The sequence below is a fragment of the Ornithorhynchus anatinus genome, chromosome 16, assembly GCF_004115215.2.
Source record: "Ornithorhynchus anatinus isolate Pmale09 chromosome 16, mOrnAna1.pri.v4, whole genome shotgun sequence".
Classification (NCBI taxonomy): domain Eukaryota; kingdom Metazoa; phylum Chordata; class Mammalia; order Monotremata; family Ornithorhynchidae; genus Ornithorhynchus; species Ornithorhynchus anatinus.
Window position 1 is genome coordinate 39198855 of NC_041743.1, and position 25163 is coordinate 39224017.

Here is a 25163-nt window from a genome sequence, read left to right on the forward strand (position 1 = left end):
TAATCCCAGATCCACCACTTGTCTACTGTGTGACCTTGGGCTAGTCACTTCACTTCTCTGTGCCTCTTTTACCTCAGCTGCAAAATGAGGATGAAGGTTGTGAGCCCCGAGTGGGACAGGGACTGTGTCCAACTTGATTAACTTGTATCTACCCCCAGCACTTAGAAGAATGCTTGGCACATAATAAGTCCTTAACGAGTACCGTAATTATTATTATATGGACAGAAAAGCCTGCCCCCGACAGGAAGTGAAAGGGGCAGGGCAGACCTCTCTGCAGGTATGCATGTGTGCAGTGTGTGTCATACATGTGTCGGAAGGAGCCACTCCCGACATCTTAAACTATCAAAGAAGTGGGGTTTTCCCCAGGGCCGGATGGGGGAAGGGAGGAGTGGGAGGGCCCTCCGATGGTTCTCCCCCCCAAACAGTCTCCTCTCTCAGCCCCTCCTGAAGCAGAGAGCCCCACACCCCCAACCAGACCCCCAAACTGGCAGTCTCCCCTCCTTCCCTTCTTCCCTAAGAAGCATGAGGTCCCTCCCACCTCTGTGCTTCAGACAGCTCTGGGGTGTGACAGACTCTCAGGAACACTGTCCACCACACCAGCCGATGGACAGGGGGTGGGGAGTGGGGGGTAGAACCCCGGGAGACCTCAAGACCCCTGATTCCCCCCTCCCTTTGCCTCCCTCCCAACATCCACCACGCCTCAGTGGCCCTCTTTTGTGGAACACCAGAAAGGAGGAAACTGAGGTCCTGGGAGGGTGGGTCGTATGGCCTCCGTGACCTCTGAGACCCTCAGCCTGGGCCCTGGAAGGTTCAGGAATATGGGGAAAAGAGGAGGTCCAGCCTTCGGCACCCCAAACCCCCTCCCATCGCACAGCTAGACTTAGCTGTGTGTCCTGTTTTGTTGCCAGGGTGACAGCCAGAGGTTGGAATGTGGCTGGAGGAGGCGGGGCAGCCACAGGGGGAGAAGAAGGGCGGACCCTCCCCCAGAGGATTGGTTTCCCCTGCTCCCTGTTTCTGCAGCTTGGTGCCCGGAGAGGGGGAGCCCCGGGAACCTGGAGCGACCCCGGGAAGGGGAGCACCAGCTCACAACTTCACAACTTGAGACTAAACCAGCAGGAGAGGACCCAGGTCCTGTGACTGTCAAGCCAGTGCTCTTTCCACTAGGCCACGCTGCTTCAAAGTGTTACCTCATCTGTAAAATGGGGATTAAATACCTGCTCTCCTTTAGACTGTGGGAGAGGGACTGTGTTTAATCTAACTTTACTGAATCTACTTCCACGCTTAGCGCAGTATTTCACATAGACGAACGCCAGTCTTTTCCTCGGGCTTCGCAATCCTGGGCTATTCTAGGGCTACTGGAGTGGATGCCAGCCCCTCCCTGATCCCGTGGGAGATGGAGGAGGAGGAGCAGGAGGTTGGAGGAGAATATGTTTGCCCTATTTTCATCTTGGGCCTTGAGATAGGTAACATGCTTCATGGAGCATGTTATGTTAATGCCTGTCTCCCCCTCTAGACTATAAACTCGTTATGGGCAGGGAATGTGTGATATTATTGTACTGTTCTCTCCCAAGTGCTGAGTATAGTGCTCGACACACAGTAAGCACTCAATAAATATGATTGACTGACTGACTGAAAGGAGGAAAGTGGCGGGGGGAGCCTTCTAGTGGTCTATGATCCTTCTAAACTGTGCTAGTACCCATATGTTTTGAGAAGTTTTTTTTTTGGTTTTTGCATTTGTTAAGTGCTTACTATGGTACCAGGCACTATGCTATGCACTGGGGTAGAGAAAGGCAGCATGGTGTAGTGGATAGAGCACGGGCTTGGGAGTCAGAAGGTCATGACTTCTAATCCCAGCTCCGCCGCTTGTCTCCTGTGTGATCTTGGGCAAGTCACTTCACTTCTCTGGGCCTCAGTTACCTGATCTGTAAAATGGGGATTGCGACTGCGAGCCCCAAGTGGGAGAGGGACTGTGTTCAACCCGATGTGTTTGTATCCACCCCAGCGCTTAGTACAGTGCCTGGCACATAGTAAGCGCTTAACAAATACCATTACTATTATTATTATTATAATAAAAGATAATCAGGTTGAACACATACCATGTCCCGCATGGGACTCACAGTCTTTATCCCCATTTTACAGATGAGGTAACTGAAGCACAGAGAAGTGAAATGACTTGCCCAAGGGCACACAGCAGACATGTGGCAGAGCTGTGATGAGAACCCAGGTCCTCTGACTCCCAGGCCAGTGCTCTTTCCAATAGGCCACGCTGCTTCTAAATGTTACCTCATCTGTGGGACTGTGGGAGAGGGATTGTGTCAAATCTCACTTTACTGAATATACTTCAGTGCCTAGAGCAGTACTTCACATATACAAAATGTTTCTTAATAGTAATAATAATAATCATGTGCTTGTTAAGCAGTTACGATGTACCAAGCACTGTGCTAAGTGCTGGGGTGAAATACAAGCTAATCAGGTCAGACATAGTTCCTGTCCCACATGGGGCTCACAGTCTAATAGGAGGGAGGACAGGTCTTGAATCCCTATTTTTCAGATGAGGAAACTGAGGCCCAGAGAAGTTAAATGAGTTTCCCAAGGCCACACAACAGGCAAGCGGTGGAGTCGGGATTAGAATCCAGGTCCTCTGATTGCCAGGTGTATGCTTTCCTGCTAGGACCAACCTCCTTGTTGACCTTCCTGCCTCCTGTCTCTCTCCATGCGTGTCCATACTTCACTCTGCTGCCCGCATCATTTTTCTACAAAAAAGTTCAGTCTCCACTCAAGAACCTCAAGGTCCACCTCTGAAACTTCCATCGCCCAACCACCTCTGCACCAAACAGAAACTCTTTACCCTCGGCTTTAAAGCATTCAATCACCTTGCCCCCTCCTACCTCACCTTGCTGCTCTCCTATGATAACCCAGCCCGCACACTTTGCTCCTCTAATACCAACCTACTCACCGTACCTCATCTCATCTAACTCACCGCCGACGTCTCGCCCACGTCCTGCCTCTGACCTGGAACACCTTCCCTCCTCATATCTGATAGACAATTACTCTCCCCACCTTCAAAACCTTATTGAAGGCACATCTCTTCCAGGAGGCCTTCCCTGGCTAAAGCCTCATTTCCTCTTTTCCTATTCCCTTCTGTGTCGCCCTGACCTGCTCTTTTTAGTCACCACCATGGCTTCCCTGTCCCCAGCCCTACAGCACTCATGTACATAGTCAAAATTTATTTATTGATATTAATGTCTGTCTCCCCCTCTAGGCTGTAAATTCACTGTGGGCAAGGAATGTCTCTGTTGTATTGTTGCGTTGTACTCTCCCAAATGCTTAGTACACTGTTCTGCACACGGTAAGGGCTCGATAAATGCGATTGATTGATTGATTGAATTCATGGGAGAGGGAGTCTTCTTTTTACCTCCATGGCTTCTGCTTTAGCTCCCTGTTCAAGTATCAGAGCAATATTTTTTTACTTCCTCATTTCCCCACCTCTCGCACCCAATTCCTTGTCTTCTGTTGTCCTGATTGCCCTCCAAATCCCCCCACCTCTCCCGGCTCCTTGGACCACACCTGTCCCATGATCTGATGTGCGAGAGAGAAAAGGGCAGAAAAGAGAAGGACAGAGAGGGGGTGGGAGGATCCGACAGGGAAGGGACACGGCCATTCTGAGATAGATCTTGGTATGGGTCACTTGAATGACATACCATAACTGGAAGGGAACACTTTGCCAACCTTGAAGCACTGGCACAAGAGGGAGTCGGGGGACTTGGGTTTTAATCCCAACTCTGTCACTTGCCTGCTGCATGATCTTGGGCAAGTCACTTAACTTCTCTGGGCCTCAGTTTGCTCATCTGCACAATGGGGATGTAATACTTGTTCTCCCTCTCCCTCCAACTCTAAGTCTCATATGGGAAAGGGGCTGTGTCTTATCTGATTGCATTGCATTTTCCCCAGTGCTTAGCACAATACTTGGCACTTAAACATTGCTCTGATATGTGTACAGAGCCTAAACAATAGTCATGGGGATAAAACAAAAAAATCCCTCTCCCATAATTCATAAACTAGGCCTAATAAAGAATAATCAATCAATGATATTTTTGAAGCGTTTACCGCATGCAAAGACCACTGTACTAAGCACTTGGGAGAGTACAATACAACAGAGTTAGTAGACACATTCGCTGCCCCCAAGGAGGTTACAGTCTAAAGGGAAAGACATATACATGCTTATTTATATACGAGCATAAATGAGTAAATTTTAATAAATATAATTACATAATATAAATAAACAGATAAATCAATTCTGGAGAAAACCAGCATTCTCCCTGGTTCAGAAACTAGCAACCTTGGTGCCATCTTTGATCTCTGCCATTTACCTTCCACAACCAGTCAATCTCTAAATCCTGCCGGTTCTTCTTCTCTGTTGGTTCATGGCTCCTCCCCTTCTTTCCACCCTGGCTACCACCACCCTGGTTTAAATCCTTGTCACCTCCAGACTGGATTAACAGCTTCCTGGCTTGTCTCCCTGTCTCAGCCTCTCCCTTTTCCAGTCTATCCTACATTCATCTGCACAAATCCTGCTTTTAAAAACACGGTTCAGAGCACATCACTTCCATTAGGAACACTGTGGCCTAGTGGAAATAGCAGGGGCCTGGGGGTCAGAGGAACTGGGTTCTAAGCCTCGCTCTGCCGCTTGTCTGCTGTGGAACTTTGGGCAAGACAACTTCACTTCTCTGGACCTCAGTTTCCTCATCTGGAAAATGGGGATTAAGACGGTGAGCCCCATGTAGGACTTGGACTGTGTCCAACCTGATTAGCTTGTATCTACTCCAGCGTTTAGTACAGTGTCTGGAACAGAGTAAGTGCTTAACAAATACCATCACTTCCTTCTTTAAAAACCTGCCATGGCTCCCCAATCCTTTTCATAAAACAGGAACCCTTAACCATTGACTTCCAGGCCGCCATCAGTGATTTCCCCTTTACCAAACCATCTTTTAATTATTACCATTATTATTATTGGTAGTAGCAGGAGTAATTTCAATAGTATTTATTTTCTTCTGCTTCCTCTAGAGTGTCAGCTTCTCGTGGGCAGGGAGCATATTTACCAAGCTTTTTGTAGTAACTCACCCAAGTACTTAGTATAGTGCTCTGCATATAGTAAGGATTCAATAAAAATACTTTTGAATGGTATTTGTTAAGTGCTTACCATGTGCCAGGCACTGTGCTAAGCACCGGGGCAGATATAAGCTAATCAGATTGATTAATCGATTCTGCAACAAACCTCATTATGTCAGCTTGTCCTCTTTGCTCTTCCCAATTTGATCCCTTAACCCCAATTTCCTCATCCTTGAAATTAATCAGTGGTATTTCTTAGTGCTTGCTTACAGTGCACAGAACATTATATTAAGCGCTTGAGAGAGTACAACAGAGTTGGTAGAAAAGTTCCCTGCCCACAAGGAGTTTACAGTCTAGAGGACGAGCTTACAGTGGAGATGAAATACCTGTCTTCCTTCCCCTTCGACTGTGAGCGCTTCGTAGGCAGGGACTACTTCGATCTGACTATCTTGTACACACTCCAGGGTTTAGGACAGTGCTTGTCACCTAGTAAAAGCCCTTAACAAGAACCCCGGTTATTATTAGGATTTAGGACTCTCTCATCACCGACTCATTGCTCACACCTTTTCCCCTGCAGAGAAAACCTTCCAACATGCAAAGACACGACCGTTGTCCCAGCTCCTGGAAAAATGACCACAGCAATCGGAGCCATGAGAAAATTCAAAAAAATACTTCAGGCCAGGGGCACAGCCACTATTTGGTTGTTTTTTTTTTTTTAAAAAAAATGGTATTTGTTAAGCGCTTACTATGTGTCAGGCACTGTTAATGGCATTTGTTAAGTGCCTACTATATTCCAGGCACTTTACTAAGCGCTGGGAGAGACAGAAGCTTATCTGGCTGCACACAGTCCACGTCCCACGTGGGGCTCACAGTCTTAACTCCCATTTTATAGATGAGGGAACTGGGGCACAGAGAAGTGAAGTGACTTGCCCACGATCACCCAGCAGACAAGCAGCAGAGTAGGGATTAGAACCCAAGTCCTTTTGAATCCCAGGTCCGTGCTCTACCTATTAGGCCACACTGCTTCTTGGTGCTGGAGTAGGTAAAAGTTAGAGAAGCAGCATGGCCTAGTGGAAAGATCACAGGTCTGGGAGTCAGAGGACCTGGGTTCTAATTTTGTTTTGTTGTCTGTCTCCCCCTTTGAGACTGTGAGCCTGTTGTTGGGCAGAGATTGCCTCTATCTGTTGCCCAATTGTACATTCCAAGTGCTTTGCACACAGTAAGCGCTCAATAAATACGATTGAATGAACGAGTGAACCCCAGCTCCGCCACTTATCTGCTGTGGGACCTTCAGCAAATCACAACTTCTTTATGCCTCAGTTCTCTCATCTGGAAAATGGGGATTAAGACTGTGAGCCCCATGTAGGACAGGGACGGTGTCCAACCTGATTAGCTTGGATCTACCCCAGTGCTTAATACAGTGCCTAGAACCTAGTAAGCGCTCAGCAAATGCCACAGGAAAAAAAAAAGCAGGTTGGACACCGCCCCTGTCCCACATAGGGCTCACACCCTGTTTACACTCATTCACAAGGTGTTTTATCAGTAGGATGGTCAAGGACAGTTCGTCTCCTCTGCAGAGCTAAACGTTTTTATGACTGTTTTCTTCCATTTTTCAGCATCGAGTCTCATCTACCGTGGCTCCTGCAGCCGAGTTGGACGGGCCTGGTCCTCTTCAGCAGCACTTGTCTCCCATAAACGCGAGGTGTCACATGGCGGCCAGAAATTTGCCACGCAGAGCAAAAGCCCGAGCCTTGGCTAATCCTTTGGCTCGCTCTTTCTCAGCGTATAAAACACCCAGGAGATTCCCCAGAACCTCAAAGATGCCACCGTCAACATCAAGATCCTAGCCAGAGCACTCCGGCATCGACTATTGAAGAATATCACCTACTAAAAGCTCCCAGAATCACAGCGTAGCATCGGGGATATACTCTTTGTGGCACATGAGATCTGGGAAATCGGTGCAGAAAAACTTTATGGCCAGTATTTTTATTTTAAGCACACAGCCTCCTTCTGCCTAGGCTTTTGCCGCTGAGCGCCGTGGCTCGGAACCTGTGTTCTCAGGGGACTGGGAAGGGAATCCAGTGACTCCGGAAGGAGGAAGAGAGGAGGTCAGGGGATATCCTAAAGAAATGCCTGTGGATTTCTGCAAAAGGTTCTATATAGCATCGGTACATTATGTTGCAGAACCACCAAAATGCACGTACTGCAGGCTGTGTCTGTTATATTGTCGTCTTCTAAGTGCTTAGTACAGTGCTTTGCACATAGTAAGCACTCAATAAATGATTGACTGTGTCAGCTACTTCTGCGTCTGCAAAATAGTGTCCTTTTGTCCCATCGGTGGCCATCCTGTGTCACACTGGTGCTGGGACAGAGGCTGAGAGAACCTAGAGAGACTTCCTGCATATGAGGAGTATGTGGTGTAGTGGGTAGAGCACGGGCCTGGGAGTCAGAAGGTCATGTATTCTAATCTCCACTCTGCTGCTTGTCAGCTGTGTGACTTTGGGCAAGTCACTAAGCAGCGTGGCGCAGTGGAAAGAGCACGGGCTTTGGAGTCAGGGCTCATGAGTTCGAATCCCAGCTCTGCCACTTGTCAGCTGTGTGACTGTGGGCAAGTCACTTAACTTCTCTGTGCCTCAGTTCCCTCATCTGTAAAATGGGGATGAAGACTGTGAGCGCCACGTGGGACAACCTGATTCCTCTGTGTTTACCCCAGCGCTTAGAACAGTGCTCTGCACATAGTAAGCACTTAACAAATTCCAACATTATTATTATTATTACTTAGCTTCTCTGGGCCTAAGTTACCTCATCTGTAAAATGGGGATGAAGACTTTGAGCCCCTCGTGGGACAACCTGATCACCTTGTATTCCCCCCAGCACTTAGAACAGTGCTTTGCACATAGTAAGCACTTAAATACCACCATTATTATTATCCCGACTCCACCATTTGTCTCTTGTGTGGCTTTGTCTCAGTTACCTCATCTGTAAAATGGGGATTAAGACTGTGAGCCCCTTGTGGGGCAGGGACTGCTCCCATCCCAATTTGCTTGTATTCATTCATTCATCCACATTTAGTGAGCGCTTATTGCGTGCAGAGCACCGTACTAAGCGCTTGCCAAGTACAATTTGGCAACAGAGACAATCCCCACCCAACAAGGGGCTCATATTCATTCATTCATTCATTCATTCAATAGTATATATTGAGCGCTTCCTATGTGCAGAGCACTGTACTAAGCGCTTGGAATGTACAAATCGGTAACAGATACAGTCCCTGCCCTTTGACGGGTTTACGGTCTAATCGGGGGAGACGGACAGACGAGAACAATAGTAATAAATAGAGTCAAGGGGAGGAACATCTCATTAAAACAATAGCAAGTAAATAGAATCAAGGTGATGTACATCTCATTAACAAAATAAATAGGGTAATGAAGATATATACAGTTGAGCGGACGAGTACAGTGCTGAGGGGATGGGACGGGAGAGGGGGTGCAGCGGGGGAGGGTAGAGGGAGCAGAGGGAAAAAGGGGGGAGCTCAGTCTGGGAAGGCCTCTTGGAGGAGGTGAGCTTTAAGTAGGGTTTTAAAGAGGGGAAGAGAATTAGTCTAGTCTAGAAGGGGGCAGACAGACAACAAAACAAAGCAAGTAGGCGATCCACCCCAGCGTTTCAAACAGTGCCTGGCACATACTAAGCTCTTAAGAAGCAGCGTGGCTCAGTGGAAAGAGCACGGGCTTTGGGGTCCGAGGTCATGAGTTCGAATCCCAGCTCTGCCGCTTGTCAGCTGGGTGACTGTGGGCAAGTCACTTCACTTCTCTGGGCCTCAGTTCCCTCCTCTGGAAAATGGGGATTAAGACTGTGAGCCCCACGTGGGACAACCTGCTTCCCCTGTGTCTACCCCAGCGCTTAGCCCAGTGCTCCGCACAGAGTAAGCGCTTAACAGACATCAATATTATTATTAAGAAATACCATTTTTCTTATGACAAGGCGGCCTGGGAACAGGGGAATGCCATTGTTCTTGTCTGTCCGTCTCCCCCGATTAGACCGTAAGCCCGTCAAACGGCAGGGACTGTCTCTATCTGTTGCCGACTTGGTCATTCCAAGCGCTTAGTACAGTGCTCTGCACATAGTAAGCGCTCAATACTATAAATAATAATAATAACGAAATGGGCTGGGAGGCTTTTGACCGCCCCCTGCTGGCCATCCTGAGCAATGCGCGACTCCCCTGCTAGGAAGGCGCCGCCTAGCGGCCAGACAGCCGTGGTGCAGAGCCGGACGAAAGGCCGCGCTCACTCGCTGGGCTCCTCCGGGCGTCCTCATGCATTCATTCAATAGTATTTATTGAGCGCTTACTATGTGCACACCACCGTACTAAGCGCTTGGAATGCACGATTCGACCACAGATAGAGACAATCCCTGCCCAATAACGGGCTCCTTCCAAACCAATAGGGGGGATCGGGGCCGTCACCCCCATGGAGAAGCAGCAGTGGAAAGAGCCTGGGCTTTGGAGTCGGAGGTCATGGGTTCGAATCCCAGCTCGGCCAGCTGGGTGACTGTGGGCAAGTCACTTCACTTCTCTGGGCCTCTGTGACTTCATCTGTAAAATGGGGATTAAGACTGGGAGCTCCACGGGGGACAACCTGATTCCCTTGTGTCTACCCCAGCGCTTAGAACAGTGCTCTGCGCATAGTAAGCGCTTAACAAATACCAACATTATCATTATTATTATGGAGAAGCAGCAGTGGAAAGAGCCTGGGCTTTGGAGTCGGAGGTCATGGGTTCGAATCCCAGCTCGGCCACTTGTCAGCTGGGTGACTGTGGGCAAGTCACTTCACTTCTCTGGGCCTCAGTGACCTCATCTGTAAAATGGGGGTTAAGACTGGGAGCCCCACGGGGGACAATCTGATTCCCGTGCTCTGCACATAGTAAGCACTTAACAAATACCAACATTATTATTATGGGCATGTCCCAGGGCTTGGTACAGTGCTCTGCACATAGGAAGTGCTCAGTCAATTCATTCATTCAATCCTATTTATTGAGCTCTTGGTGCAGAGCACTGTACTGGGCGCTCGGAAAGTACAGTTCGACAACAGAGATAATCCCTACCCAGCAACGGGCTCACGGTCTAGAAGTGGGGGGAGACAGACAACAAAACAAAGCAGGTAGACAGGGAATAAATGCGATTGACTGACATTCAGCTACTTTTGGGTCCGCAAAATAGTGTCTGGTAATCGTCTTGTGCCTTCAGTGGCCATCCTACTGAGATCTCACCTCCTCCAGGAGGCCTTCTCAGACTGAGCGCCCCTTTTCCCCTGCTCCTCCTCCCTCCCCATCGCCCCTACTCCCTCCTTCTGCTCTACCCCTTTCCCTGCCCCACAACACTTGTGTATATTTGTACATATTTATTATTCTATTTATTTTATTAATGATGTGTATGTATCTATAATTCAATTAATCTATTTTGATGCTATTGATGCCTGTCTATTTGTTTTATTGTCTGTCTCCCCCCTTCTAGACTGTGAGCCGGTTGTTGGGTGGGGATTGTCTCTATCTGTTGCCGAATTGTACTTTCCAAGCACTTAGTAGAGTGCTCTGCACACAGTAGGCGCTCAATAAATACAACTGAATGAAAGTGTACATAGCTATAATTCTATTTATCTATTTTGATGCCATTGATGCCTCTCTACTTGTTTTGTTGTCTATCTCCCCTTTCTAGACTGAGCCCATTGCGATTGTCTCTATCTGTTGCCAAATTGTACTTTCCAAGCGCTTAGGACAGTGCTCTGCACACAGAAGCGCTCAATAAATAGAACTGGATGAATGAATGTGTACATAGCTATAATTCTATTTATCTATTCTGATACCATTGATACCTGTCTACTTGCTTTGTTGTCTGTCAGCCCCCTCTAGACTGGGAGCCCGTCGTTGGACAGAGATTGTCTGTATCTGTTGCCGAATTGTACTTTCCAAGCGTTTAGTACAGTGCTCTGCACACAGTAGGTGCTTAATAAATACAACTGAATGAATGAATGTGCACATAGTTATAATTCTATTTATCTATTCTGATACCATTGATACCCGTCTACTTGTTTTGTTGTCTGTCTCCCCCTTCTAGACTGTGAGCCCATTGTGACTGTCTCTGTTGCCGAATTGTACTTTCCAAGGGCTTAGTATAGTGCTCTGCACACAGTAGGTGCTCAATAAATGCAACTGAATGAACGCGTACATCGCTATCATTTATCTATTTTGATGCCATCGATGCCTGTCTGCTTGTTTTGTTGTCTGTCTCCCCCTTCTAGACTGTGAGCCCATTGTGACTGTCTCTCTCTTTTGCCGAATTTTACTTTCCAAGTTCTTAGTACAGTGCTCTGCACACAGAAAGTGCTCAATAAATACAACCGAGTGAATGAATGTGTACATAGCTATAATTCAGTTTATCTATTTTGATGCCATTGATGCCTCTCTACTTGTTTTGTTGTCTGTCTCCCCCTTCTAGACTGTGAGCCCATTGTGACCGTCTCTAACTCTTGCCGAATTGTACTTTCCAAGGGCTTAGTACAGTGTTCTGCACACAATACAGTGCTCTGCACACAGCAGGCGCTCAATAAATGCAACTGAATGAAAGCGTACATCCCTATAATTTATCTATTTTGATGCCACTGATGCCTCTCTACTTGTTTTGTTGTCTGTCTCCCCCTTCTAGACCGTGAGCCCATCGTGACTGTGTCTGTCTTGCCAAATTGTACTTTCCGAGCGCTTAGTACAGTGCTCTGCACACAGTAGGCGCTCAATAAATGCAACTGAATGAATGTGTACATAGCTATAATTCAATTTATCTATTTTGATGCCACTGATGCCTCTCTACTTGTTTTGTTGTCTGTCTCCCCTTTCTAGACCGTGAGCCCATCGTGACTGTGTCTGTCTTGCCAAATTGTACTTTCCGAGCGCTTAGTACAGTGCTCTGCACACAGTAGGCGCTCAATAAATGCAACTGAATGACTGCGTACATCGCTATCATTTATCTATTTTGATGCCATCGATGCCTCTCTGTTCTGTGGTCTGTCTCCCCCTTCTAGACTGTGAGCCCATCGGGACTGTCTCCATCTGTTACCGAATTGCATTTTCGCAGCGTTTAGTACAGTGCTGTGCACCCAGGAGGCGCTCCGTAAAGGCGACCGAATGAAATCGTGCGTCACCTTGGGGCTGGGCCCGAGGACGGAGGGAGCAAGGAGAGGCTTTCCCTCCCGCCGCCGTCTTTCCCGGAAAGACTACAACTCCCGTGGTGCCCCGCGGCCCAGGCGCCGGCGCAGTAGGGAGGGACATCGTCTCGCCCGGAAGGACTACAACTCCCGTGGTGCCCCGCGGCCCGGGCGCCGGCGGGCGGGGCGTCGTCTCTCCCGGAAGGACTACAAGTCCCGTGGTGCCCCGCGGCCCGGGCGCCGGCGCAGTGGGGGGGGGGTCGGGCCGCCGTCAGTCCCGGAAAGACTACAAGTCCCGAGGTGCCCCGCGGCCCGGGCGCCGGCGCAGTGGGGGTCGGGGAAGGCGCGGAGGGCTGTCAAGGAGGTTGAGGCCCGGGGCCCGGGCGGACCGGCGGCATCATGTCGAGGCAGGCGAGCAGGGGCACCGAGAGCAAAAAAATGGTAACCGGGAGCACGCGCCACTTCCGCCCCGGCCTGGCCGAGGGGGAGGGGGGAGGGGGGCAGGGCTGATCATCCTCCTCCTCATCATAATAATCATCATTTCTTAATAATCACAATGTTGGTAGCGGTTAAGCGCCGACTAGGTGCAGAGCACTGTGCTAAGCGCTGGGGGAGATCCAGGGTCATCAAGTGGTCCCACGGGAGGCCCCCGGGCTTCATCCCCATTTTCCAGAGGAGGTCACTGAGGCCCAGAGAAGTGAAGGGACTTGCCCACCGTCACCCAGCTGACAAGTGGCAGAGCCGGGATTCGAACCCATGACCTCGGACTCCCCAGCCCGGGCTCTTTCCACTGAGCCACGCTGCTCCTCAAGCGCTTCCTCTGTGCAGAGCACTGTTGTAAGCGCTGGGGGAGATCCAGGGTCATCAGGTGGTCCCACGGGAGGCTCACAGTCTTCATCCCCATTTTCCAGAGGAGCGAAGTGAGGCCCAGAGAAGTGAAGTGACTTGCCCACGGTCACACAGCTGACAAGAGGCAGAGCAGAATAACGATGGCATTTCTTAATAATCATAATAATGTTGGTATTGGTTAAGCGCTTACTCTGTGCAGAGCACTGTTCTAAGCGCTGGGGGAGATATAGGGTCATCCTAGCTCTGCCACTTGGCAGCTGTGTGACTGTGGGCAAGTCACTTCACTTCTCTGGGCCTCAGTGACCTCCTCTGGAAAATGGGGATGAAGACTGGGAGCCTCACGTGGGACCACCCGATGACCCTGGATCTCCCCCAGCGCTTAGAACAGTGCTCTGCACAGAGTAAGCGCTTAACAAATACCAACATTATTATTATTATTATCAAGTTGTCCCACGTGAGGCTCACAGTCCTCATCCCCATTTTACACATGAGGTCACTGAGGCCCAGAGAAGTGAAGGAACTTGCCCACACTCACACAGCTGACAAGTGGCAGAGCCTGGATTCGAACCCATGACCTCTGACTCCCAAGCCCAACTCTATCCACTGAGCCACGCTGCTTCTCAGGATAATAAGCACAATGGCATTTAAGCGCCTACTTCATGCCGGGCACTAAACTACTAATGATGATGGCCTCTGTTAAGTGCTTATTGGGTGCCAGGCGCTGTACTAAGCGCTGGGGTGAATACAAGCACATTGGGTTGGACCCAGTCCCCGTCCCATGCGGGGCTCACAGCCTCAATCCCCATTTTACAGATGAGGGAACTGAGGCCCAGAGAAGGAAGATGACTGGCCCAAGGTCACACAGCAGACAAGTGGTGGAGGCAAGATTAGAACCCATGATTGAGGAGAGGAAGGGTCTGTGGGGGAAGGGTGACAGGGGCCCCTTGGTTGATGGTATTTGTTAAGCGCTTACTATGTAGCAGGCACTTTACTAAGCGCTGATATTTGTTAAGCTCTCACTGTGTGCCAGCCACTCTACTAAGCACTAGGGTGGATACAAGCAAATCAGGTTGGATACGAACCCGGACCCACATAGGGCTCCCATTCTCAATCTCCGTTTTACAAATGAGGTAACTGAGGCCCAGAGAAGTGAAGGGATTTGCCCAAAGTCACACAGCAGACAAGGGGCAGAGGCCTGATTAGAACCGACAAACTTCTGACTCCCAGGCCCTGGGGTCTAGAGGAGGGGCCCTGCTGGTGGGGAAGTTGAAAGTTGAAGAAGAGAAGCAAGGGGAAGGGAGAAACACTTGGAGAAACCAAGGGTCCTGAGGTAGGTGAGGAGCCTGAGAATAATAATAACAATAATAATAATGGCATTTAAGTGCTTACTATGTGCGAAGTACTTTTCTAAGCGCTGGGTGGGATAGAAGGTGATCAGGTTGTTCCACAGGGGGCTCACAGTCTTAATCCTCATTTTACACATGGGGTAACTGAGGTACACAGAAGTCAAGTGACTTACCCAAAGTCACACAGCTGACAAGCGGCGGAGCGGGGATTAGAACCCATGACCTCTAACGCCCAAGCCTGTGCTCTTTCCACTGAGCCACGCCGTTCAGGGATGTCATGGAATAATCGTAATGATAATCATAATGGTATTTGTAAATTCCTTGTGGGCAAGGGAACGTGCCTACCAATTCTGGTATATTGTGCTTTCCCAAGTGCTTAGAGTTCAGTGCATGTAGTAAGTGCTCAATAGTGAATCGGTTGTATTTGAGTGTTTACTGTGTGTAGGAGAAGCAGCCTGGCTAGGAGAAGCAGCGTGGCTCAGTGGAAAGAGCACGGGCTTTGGAGTCAGGGCTCATGAGTTCGAATCCCAGCTCGGCCACTTGTCGGCTGTGTGACTGTGGGCAAGTCACTTCACTTCTCTGGGCCTCAGTTCCCTCATCTGTAAAATGGGGATTAAGACTGTGAGCCCCACGTGGGACAACCTGATTCCCCTATGTCTACCCCAGTGCTTAGAACAGTGCTCAGCACATAGTAAGCGCTTAACAAATACCAACATTATTATTATTATTATTAGAGAACCCTACCAAGCGCTTGGGAGGGTATAATAATAACAGAGCCGGTAGACCCGTTCCCTGTCCACACTGAGCTTAAATACCATCCATTGATCGATTGTTTAAGGATTTACTCTGTGCCAGGAACTGGTATAGATGCAATATAATCAGATTCAGACATAGTTCCTGCTGCACATGGTACCCACAGTCCAAGGGAGAGGGAGAACACGTACCCAGTCCCCATTTTACAGGTGAGGAAACCAAGGCCCCAAGAGATTGCGACTTACCCAAGGTCACGCAGCAGACGAGTGACGGTGCCGGGATTAGAGCCTTGGTCCCTTGACTCCCAGCCCTGTGGTCTTTCCACCAGGCCACGCTGCTTCCCTACGCTATTTCCGTGTCAGGAAGGAAGAGGCCTGGGGAAAGGTGAGCCTGGGAGGCAGGGGGGAAAGGCCGAGGGGAAGAGGGGCTAATTGGGAGGGAGAGGAAAGGGCATGTGGAGTGAGCCGGCTGACGGGGGAAGACATGAGGAACTCTTGATAACGAGGGAGGCCTTAAAGAGGGAAGAGAAACTCTCTTTGGTGGAGGGAAAATGCTGTGTGTGGGGCAAAGGGTAGAGTGAGAAGTGGCTGTTTGGAGGGAAAGGCTGGGAGCGGGAGGGAGTGTTAAAGGTTAGGGGGCGGGGAGGTGGAGAACTGTCTTGGTTTTGGGGGAGGTAAACAGGAGGTACCACCTGTGTGAGGTAATCAGAGTTATTTGATTGGGGAGGCAGGGCAGGTGGAGGAAGGGCACGGTCTCCCTCTAATTAGTAGGGAAGAGCCTCTCCCTGTCCTCCTTGCTTCCCCGGAGCTCAGGGAGATTCCTGGCTTTCCCTCAGGACTGACTACACCGACCATCTTGGTTTTCCAGTCTGTAAAAACCCTGGGTTTCCTGGGATGGTCTCCAAACCGGGTCTGGGAGTCCCCCTCCGGTGGCAGTTAGACCCCCAACCCCTCTGGATTGTGCACCCAGAAACGGAATCGCCTGGGGACTCCAAATTGGCAGAAAAACTCTTGGGGAAATTGCTTCAGAGGAAGTGAGGGGAGGAACTGTTTTGCTAGGGTTATGCACGACTTTAGCGTGTGCATCTTTTATTGGTAACCCGAGTCAACTTCCAAAACCTGACGGTGGGCCCCTAGCAGGAATATGCCCAAGGTGATTTCTAGAACTTCTTGGTGGGGAGTGGAATTCTGGGGATCAGCAAAGACTTAGATATTTCACCGAGTTGATAGCTCCAAGGAGGCTTCTGGTTTGTCAATATTCCATCAATCAGTCCCTGCCTCTCGTGGCCTTGGAGCCTCTGGGAGGATATTCTTCTCCGGGCCCTGCTGACTTGATTACGTATTTTAGGTTTCTGCTCCCGGAGGGAGGCAGCACGACTTCCCTTCTGATTGCTGTGATGCTAAGTTATTCAAAAGCATTCACCTTTTGCTGACTTCAGTATTGTTCCTGTTGGTAATCTGTGCTTCGGAAAGGCAGAAACTTGCCTCTTTCCCAGCTCTAATGAGGTTGATAACAGACCCCTGCCCAGAAGTGTTGTATTGTACTTTCTCACGTACTTAGTACAGTGCTCTGCACACAGTAAGCGCTCAATAAATAGGGTTGAATGAATGAATGAAAAGTGCCCCACCTTCCAGCCCAAATAAGAAACCAGGGAAGTGGCCAGTTTGCTTTAGGGTTGTCTTAGCTGCCTCGTGGACCCACACTTTCGGACTGGCCTTGACTTGGTGTTTAAGGTGCTGGGGACCAGATCCTCAAGCCATGTGGATGGGTGCAGTTTGTCAGTTGTATTTATTGAGTGCTTACTGTGTTCAGAGCACTGTACTAAGCACTTGGGAGAGTACAATATAACAGATCCATTCCCTCCCCATAACGAGTGGCTTCATTTCCTGCCTTTCTGCCTCTGTGTGTTTTATCTCAATGGTGCTGGATTTTTTCAGAACCACAATGGAATTCTAGTTCCAGAGTTGGCATAAAAGGCCAATTAAATCGTGCGGGGCGAGCTACGAGCTTTGGTGCGTAAATCTGGTTTTCATTTGTGGAATTAGCTGCCAGTGGCTACAGAATCTGGACGTTGGGTGTTTTGTCTTTTTTTTTTTTGGTTTGTTTTTTGAAAGCTCGCAGATTCAGCAATTCATTCTGTCCAGAATTCCAACCAATCAGTAGTAGTGATTGGGCACTTACTGTGTACAGAACACTGTACTAAGTGCTTTGTAGAGCACAGTACAATGGAATTAGTAGGCACGATCCTTGCAGGGGCGGAGCTTAAAGTCTAATCAGTGCCTCACATCAAGCACACCATAAACATTTGTTGGTGAGGAGCAATTTGGGCATGTGAACATTTTGAAAAGGATGACTGTCTGGTTCTTAATTTGGAGAGGTTTTGGAGAGGTTTTGGTGGGGTTGACTAGGGCTTCGGGAGCCTATCGGGGGTTTTCTCTCCAGATCTTTGGACAAGTCTGTTGGTTCCTTGGAAACTGGCCTGCTATTATAATGATAATGACACTTGTTAAAGTGCTTACTATGTGTCAGGCACTATTAGCCCTGGGGAAGATGCAAATTAATCAGATCAAACAAGGTCCTGTCACACACAGGGCTGGTAATCCAAGTAGGAGGGAGGCAGTGTACTGAATCCCCATTTTACAGAAGAGGAAGCAGACAAAGAGAAGTGAAGCGACTTGCTCAAGGTCACAGCAGCCAAGCAGCAGAGCCCGGATTAGAACTCAGATCCTCCGACTCCCAAGCCTGTGCTCTCTGTACTCGGCTATGCAGTTATCATCTGGGAGTTGAAGTGTGCGTTACAATGCAAGGAGCCCTCAGACACAAATTAAGTGCCATTTTACATTTTTTTTTTTTTTTGGACTGTCACTGGCAGTGTTGCGGCCAGGGCTTCTAGAGTTAACTTCGGGCCTTGCTTCTTCATTTCGTTAATAATAGATGGAAAGCTTTCATGATTTAATGCAGTTAATGCCAGCCCTTTGGACTGGTAACTCCTGGATGGGATCCATCCATTCATGCACCAGACTTCCCAGCGGCCAAGCCTTGACTTTACTAAAAAGGCATTCCACTCCTTAACGTTTTCCCCTTAATTGCCATATTTGGTAAAGGCTTACCGCCACAAGCCCCGGTTTGGCCGTTCCCGTTTTCATTAAAGGAGTTTTCCCCACCTCATTCCTCTCCGAGGGACAGGACCGTGTGGCTTTTCCTCTCTCTGACTTCCAAGCCGGATTTCACATCCTACACCCTCGAACGATCAGAATAGCCGACAGAACTCGTCGCTACTCAGAAGGGTAATTGTGACTGGATAACTTGAGTGGTTTGAGGAAAGCATGTTCTCGCTGGAGATCTCCAGACAGATTCCAAGAAATCAGAAGGATCGAATGGAATGTCCGTAACCAGGCCACAAACCCAAATTCCCCTTTTGGGCTGGAGTAGGTCGGGTTGGCTTCTTTTTTGCTGCTCAGCCTCGACTCTCTAGGATCTTGTTCAGGTTGTGGTGTCAGCCATGTGTCTGTGTGTGTGACTTTTTAATCCTGATGTTGTCTTTTTTTCCCTTCCTTCCATCTGCTGCTTTCATTCTGTAGTATTGGTATTTGCCATTCATTTCACCTTCTGCATCTATGCACCTCATGGTAGGTCTCTTAATCTGTCAGAGAAAAGAATTGCCATATGTCATGTCTAATTGCGCTTGCAAATGAGCTCGATGCCGGGAAAATTGTAAACTGGGAGGGGAAAAAGTTTTCAGATGTTGCAGCAACACATCTCAAGATCTCCTTCTCCTTCCTTCCCCACCGACTGCCCTCCCCCAGAAATTTATCCAGCATAAATTTCTGTTTCCAACATAAATAACTGTTGTCTCCAAGTTTAGGGATGTTAGGCCGGCGTAGATGTCATGCTCTTGGCCAGGCTTCCTGTGACCATCCGAGCCTCAGATCCTGTCCGGATTCCCCGGCCCTCTGGAGGACCCGGGTCAACAAACCTGAACCAGAAAGCAGCGTGGCTCAGTGGAAAGAGCACGGGCTTTGGAGTCAGAGTTCATGGGTTCAAATCCCAGCTCGGCCACTTGTCAGCTGTGTGACTTTGGGCAAGTCATTTAACTTCTCTGTGCCTCAGTTACCTCATCTGTAAAATGGGGATTAAGACTGTGAGCCCCACGTGGGACAACCTGACTCCCCTGTGACTACCCCAGCGCTTAGAACAGTGCTCGGCACATAGTAAGCGCTTAACAAATACCAACATTATTATTATTATTAGTAGCCACCACGGCCCGAGGATCCCGACTTTCCCCCTGCAGGGCCATTCCTCGGGTGCTGTGGTTCAGATGAGGGTGGAGGCAGCCGGCGCTGGCTTTCCAGTGTGCTGCCACGTTGACCAGAGGTGCCCTCTGTTCTTCCGGTCCCGGGCTCCCTGAGAAGATGCCGCTGGCAGCGCCAAGCTCTAGAGTGGTTTTATTATTATTATTATTTTTTTTGACATGGACGAGTTTCCCTCGAGGGCATGGCTGAAATCGTTTAACTTGCACACTAACGAGCAAAGGCTAAACGACAAACGATGGAACCTTCAGCTCCATTCCCGAGATCCCGTGTTTGCCATCCAAGAGACATAGGAGGATGAGCAGGCTCCAGGGGACCGGAGTCTGGCGGGGGGATGCCAGTCTCCGTTTAAGACTTGGTCCAGACCGGTCTGAGGGCGGAGGCCTAGGCCTTAGCGGTCAGGCCCAAAGAACATCCAGAGGAGCCGTGGGGACCCCAAACCCTCCTGTTCTTCCCTTGAGGCTCCCTCTCCTCATCCAAGTCGAGCTCATGAAGGTGGAGTCGGGAAAGGTACCCGTACACCCACCTGATCTTGAGGGATGTCGGTGGGTCGTGGGGAAAGGACGGATCCGCTCCAGTTTCTCCTGGGCAGAAGATTCATGTCTCTCCCACCTCACACAGGTGTTTTCCCCTGTAAAATGTGGAATTGGGGCATTTCCTCCTCCAGCCCCCCGGCCCTGCCCAAGCCAAGAGTGGCACTAGAGGCCCGCTGTCTTCTCCCTGCCCCCGGGCTAGCTAAATCCTTTTTTGCTTCTCATTTAGAGCTCTGAGCTTTTCACCCTGACTTATGGTGCCCTGGTCACCCAACTGTGCAAGGACTATGAGAACGATGATGATGTGAACAAACAACTGGATAAGATGTAAGTGAACCAAACCCCGAGGGAGGGGGTTTCTCCCTGAGGGGAAGAGGACAACAAGGTGCTACCTCTAGAAGTTCTGAATATGTTTTCCTCTCCTGCTGCCCACCCTAGGGGTCCCGAACCAATTTTTTGGGAAGCCAGAGAATTCTTCAGGCCCTCCCCCATTCCCTTAACCCGGCCCCTGCCCTCCCCAAGGTGGGCCGTTTGTTCACTGCCTGATGATGTCTCACCGTCTCTTCTGTCCTCCTCAGGGGCTATAACATCGGTGTCCGGCTGATTGAAGATTTCCTGGCGCGGTCAAATGTCGGGCGATGCCATGACTTTCGGGAAACGGCAGATGTCATTGCCAAGGTAATCGGTTGGTGGGGGTTTCCGGGTGACCTCAAAGGTGAAAATTATAGGGCCGGAATCAGGGCCCCGGCCCACTGCCGGGGGTCGACTCTGTGCTGGCGAGGAGCCCCCAGACTCTAAGGCTTCATCTCTTATCTTTGGGGAAAGGTGGGGAGACAAACCTAGATTCCAAAAGTTTCCCGGTCAAAACCTGAACCCCAGATTTGGTTGGATGGAAACTCAGAAGGTTTTGGGGACTTCTCGGGGGCGTTGTCTGGTTCGGAATAGTTGTGCGCCCCTCCCCAGTCAATCAGTGGAATTTATCGAGCGCTTTACTGTGGGCAGAGTGCCGTATTAAGTTCCCCCAACTTTGAATCAATGACATTTAAGCTCACTGGGGGCAGGGACGGCATCTACCAACTCTGTTGAATTGTCCTCTCAAGCACTTAGTACTGTGCTCTACACACAGTAAGCACTCAAAAAATACCATGGATAAGTTGATCTTGATTGCGCTCATATTGTGGACTAAGCACTGGACTAAGCGATTGGGCGAGGACAGTCCATTAGAGTTGGTAGACATGATTCTCCCCCACAAAGAGCTTAGAGTCTAAGAGGTGCTTACTCCCCACCCGCCTTTCGGATCTAAGGCAGGGGTTGAGCTCACTGGGATGTGGGGCTCCCGTCGGAAGATCAGCCAAAGGTCCGGGAAGACGGTGGCAGACTAGAGTCTACTTGCAAGTTTCGAGGTCCATCCACCCTGACTCGTTAGTTGGGAGCGGGGAGTAGGACGTAGTCTGAGACTCCCGCTCTGCAGAAAGAACAGTTGTCATTGAGTTTAGTCTTCTAGCTCCCAGCACCACTGAGTTTAGTTTGTCAGCTGCCCAGGGTGGGGCTTCAGAATCACACCATCAGAGCCACTCTACACGATAGGAAGCTTAATTGAGTGCCCGCTCCTTCGGGAGCAACTGCCAGAGGTTCAGGGGGTAAAGGCCCCTCTTGGGCCCTCTGAATAGCAAACTCGGGGCCGCTTTAATGGAGTGCCTTTCTGTTGAGGGTCTAGGCAGCCACACCGGTTATGCTGGTCCAGTTCCGTCAATCAATCGATCGATTTATCGAGCGCTTATTGTGTGCAGGCCACTGTACTAAGCACTCAATCAGTGGTATATACCGAGTGCCTCCTGGGTGCAAAGCACTACCAGCTCTGTTATCGTGCACTCCCCCAAGCGCTTAGTACAACACGCTGCACGCAGGCATTCAGTCGATACCATTGATTGAGGGAAAGGGGGAGCATCGCTCATTATCCCACGCTGATCTGCGTCCCTCTGACAGGTGGCGTTTAAAATGTACCTGGGCATCACACCAAGCATCACCAACTGGAGCCCCGCCGGGGACGAGTTCTCCCTCATCTTGGAAAACAACCCCCTGGTGGACTTTGTGGAGCTGCCCGATAATCACTCAACCCTCATCTACTCCAACCTCCTGTGCGGGGTCCTGCGGGGAGCATTGGAAATGGTGGGTCTCCCCTCTTTCCTCCCTCACCCAGGAGGGGCGGGGGAAGAGAATCCAGCAGGCAAGATGGTTGTCCTGCCTGCCCCCCTCCTCTGGCCAGCCAGCCGCCGTTCAAATGTCGGAATGATCTGCCGTAGGATCAGCATCTTACCTGATCCTCCCACTCTTCCCTCCGCAGCAGCATGACTTAGTGGAAAGGGCCTGGGAGTCAGAGGACCTGGGTTCTAATCCCAGCTCTGCCCTTACCTGCTGTGTGACCTCAGGCAAATCACTTCACTTCTCTGGTCCTTAGTTCCCTCATTTGCAAAATGGGGATTCAGTCCCTGTCCTCCCTCCTCCGTGAGCCCCAGGAGGGACCTGATTATCTTGTATCTACCCCAGCGCTTAATACAATGCTTGGCACATAGTAGGCGCTTAACAAATATCACAACTATTATTATTTCTTCTTTCTTCCTCCTCTTCCAGTTCCTTTTCCTCCTCTTCTTTTTCTCCTTCCTGGGGTGAATCTGAGGGATGGGGTTTCTCCCTTTGGACTCTCTCTGTTGAGGTTACGTTTCCATGGCGAGGAAGAAGGGAGGGATGAGGATTCTTTCGATCTCCTGGGGAAATTCCTTACGCTACGTCGGCGGCAGGTCCAAGGAAGAAGGTGCTGTGGATCTTTGGGGCATGGAGGCAGTAGGGAGCTGAGGGACTGAGGGTAATGGAGGAGAGGCCCCCTTGGACCGTCCGTTAGCAAGTAAGGGAGAGTCTCGTGGCCAGACCAGGGTGTCTCGTGGCCAGTCCAGACCTCTGCTGGCTTTTCCGATGTGGCTTCTCCATTCCCCCCACTGACCAACCCCACTCTTTCCCCTGCTCAGGTTCAAATGGCAGTGGACGTGAAGTTTCTCCAGGATACGCTGAAGGGGGACGGTGTGACGGAAATCAGGATGAAGTTCATCAGGCGGATTGAGGACAATCTCCCGGCTGGAGAGGAGTGACAGTCCCTGGGTGGGCCAACGGACTGATCGACACTCTCTGACACACCCCTCTTCCCCCCAACACCCACACCACCCGGGAGGAGGGGTGGTGTCACAGTCATCAGGCCCCTTCCTACTTCTACCCCATAGGACTCAGTGACTCTATTTAAGATGTTATATATTCTTCCGACCTGGGTTCCATTTTCCATGCTAATAAACAGCAGACTTGTGTGAGATAGTTCATTTCTCCCACAAGTGTGTATGCTACTGATCTCCCTCCGAAAGGTGGGTCTGTTTTTTCTTTTTTCTTTTTTGCATTCCTGGGGCAAAGCATGCCCCGCTACTTTTTCACTCTCGGTAAATAGCGGGATGGAAACTTCGCCGGGCAGACCAGAATGAATAACTCAACATCCTCGATTGCATTCCAAAGCAAAAGTCCCTTGACCCGATTAAGCCTGGCCTGGCTCTGAGCGATTCCAGCCTTTGGGAACACGGTCCGAGCACTGGAGAGCAGGTCCGGGAAGGGGCGGGAGCGGCCACCTTGGATGACACGAGAGGCCAACGGGTCAAGCGGGCAGTGCAGGCCTTCCCCAGCTCCGTGAGCAGGTATTGGTTTTTTGGTTTTGTCTTTTTTTTTTCCTGGTCTTTTGTGCTGATGCTGTTTTGAGCAGATACATCCCCTCCTTTTCCGGAGGGTCCATCCTTTTTTACAAAAGTCTTCAATAAAGATAACATTCTTGAGTGAAACCATCGACCTGTCCTCTTCCTCCTTCTCCCCAGAGCAGGCTGGCAGAAAGGCATGCCAGTCCCTCGGTCCGCCCAAGGGCAGGCTGCAATCAAGCACACCCGACAACCACGACGGCTTGCACGGGGCCGTTCCGCTCTGACACTTGCGGCTTGGATCCAGGTGCGAGGATGAGACTGACCTCCGGGGATTTGGAACAGGGCAGCCGCCGCTGAGCGTAGAGACCTAAGATGATCCTCTGAGCCACACAAGCATCCAGTAAATCAATGAGAATAGGCAAGGTTTCTCCCGTGAGCCTCGCCAAGCCAGGCACGTCTCATAGTTACCCTGGTCCGTCCCTCCCTCCCCAAGCTTGGGTGAAACCGGAGATCCACGCCAAATCTGCTGAAAACGTTTGGGTGGAGGAACCACAGGGCTTCTGGGATTTCGGTTATTTCGGTTCTCTCCTGTGGGGGATTTTCAGCCAGGTCAGGTTTGTAAAGGCTCCAGTGGGGTGTCAGAGTATGAAGATTTGGGGTGTGCTTCTCTTGGAAGACAATAGCATAGAAAAGAGTGAGACTCTGAGTCCCTTTTGAAGTCACTTTGATTCGAACGATCCAAACCCAGACATGATGGCGGTGAAAACAAGTCCAGGAAAAGATGGCCATGAGGCAGGAAATCGAGGTTCTAGTCCTGGCTTTGCTCGCTTCCTCTGGGCCTCAGTTTCCTCCTCTATAAAATAGGGACAATGATACCCACCTTTCTCTTCTTCACAAAGATGTCGTGTATCTGCAAAGATAAGATCACATAAATTCAAGGTTTCATGTTATTACTGTCGTTTCTGCGTGATGCTATGTTACCCAGGATTTACCCAGTTCCCTGAACTGTGGTGCTCAGGTTGGCTGGACTTGGGCAGGAGAAAGCTGGCAGATGGGTCAGAGTTTGGATTAGAGGCAGTGTGGCCCAGTGAATAGACCACAGGTCTGGGAGTCAGAAAGACCTGGGTTCTAATCCCAGCTCTGCTACTTGTCTGCTGTGTGACTCTGGGCAAGTCACTTCCCTTCTCTGTGGTTCAGTTACCGCATCTGTAAAATGGGGATGAAGACTGTGAGCCCTGTGGAGACAGGGACTGTGTCCAACCTGGTCATCTTGTATCTACCCCAGCGCTGAGTACAGTGCCTCGCATATAATAAGTGCTTAACAAATACCATAATATTATAACTGGGT

The 25163-nt window shown here is 49.9% G+C and overlaps 1 protein-coding gene across 2 annotated transcripts; it reads left to right on the plus strand.

Annotated features, from left to right (window-relative positions):
• Positions 1-12617: 12617 nt before the first annotated feature.
• On the plus strand, positions 12618-23962 carry TRAPPC3 (trafficking protein particle complex subunit 3). 2 transcript variants are annotated; one of them, XM_029081263.2, is made up of 5 exons: positions 12618-12740; positions 20320-20417; positions 20669-20768; positions 22077-22259; positions 23114-23962. In XM_029081263.2, exons 1-5 carry the CDS (start codon positions 12699-12701, stop codon positions 23231-23233), a joined length of 543 nt encoding a protein of 180 aa, XP_028937096.1. In that variant the 5' UTR covers positions 12618-12698; the 3' UTR covers positions 23234-23962. The 2 variants fall into 2 exon arrangements, with proteins under 2 accessions (XP_028937096.1, XP_028937097.1); XM_029081264.2 differs by lacking the exon at positions 12618-12740 and adding an exon at positions 18514-18534.
• Positions 23963-25163: the final 1201 nt, after the last annotated feature.

Coding starts and splice junctions, on each gene's coding strand:
- TRAPPC3 (XM_029081263.2), top strand. CDS start 12,699: ATGTCGAGGCAGGCGAGCAGGGGCACCGAGAGCAAAAAAATG. Junction 12,741..20,319: donor GCACCGAGAGCAAAAAAATG/GTAACCGGGAGC, acceptor CTTCTCATTTAG/AGCTCTGAGCTTTTCACCCT. Junction 20,418..20,668: donor AACAAACAACTGGATAAGAT/GTAAGTGAACCA, acceptor TGTCCTCCTCAG/GGGCTATAACATCGGTGTCC.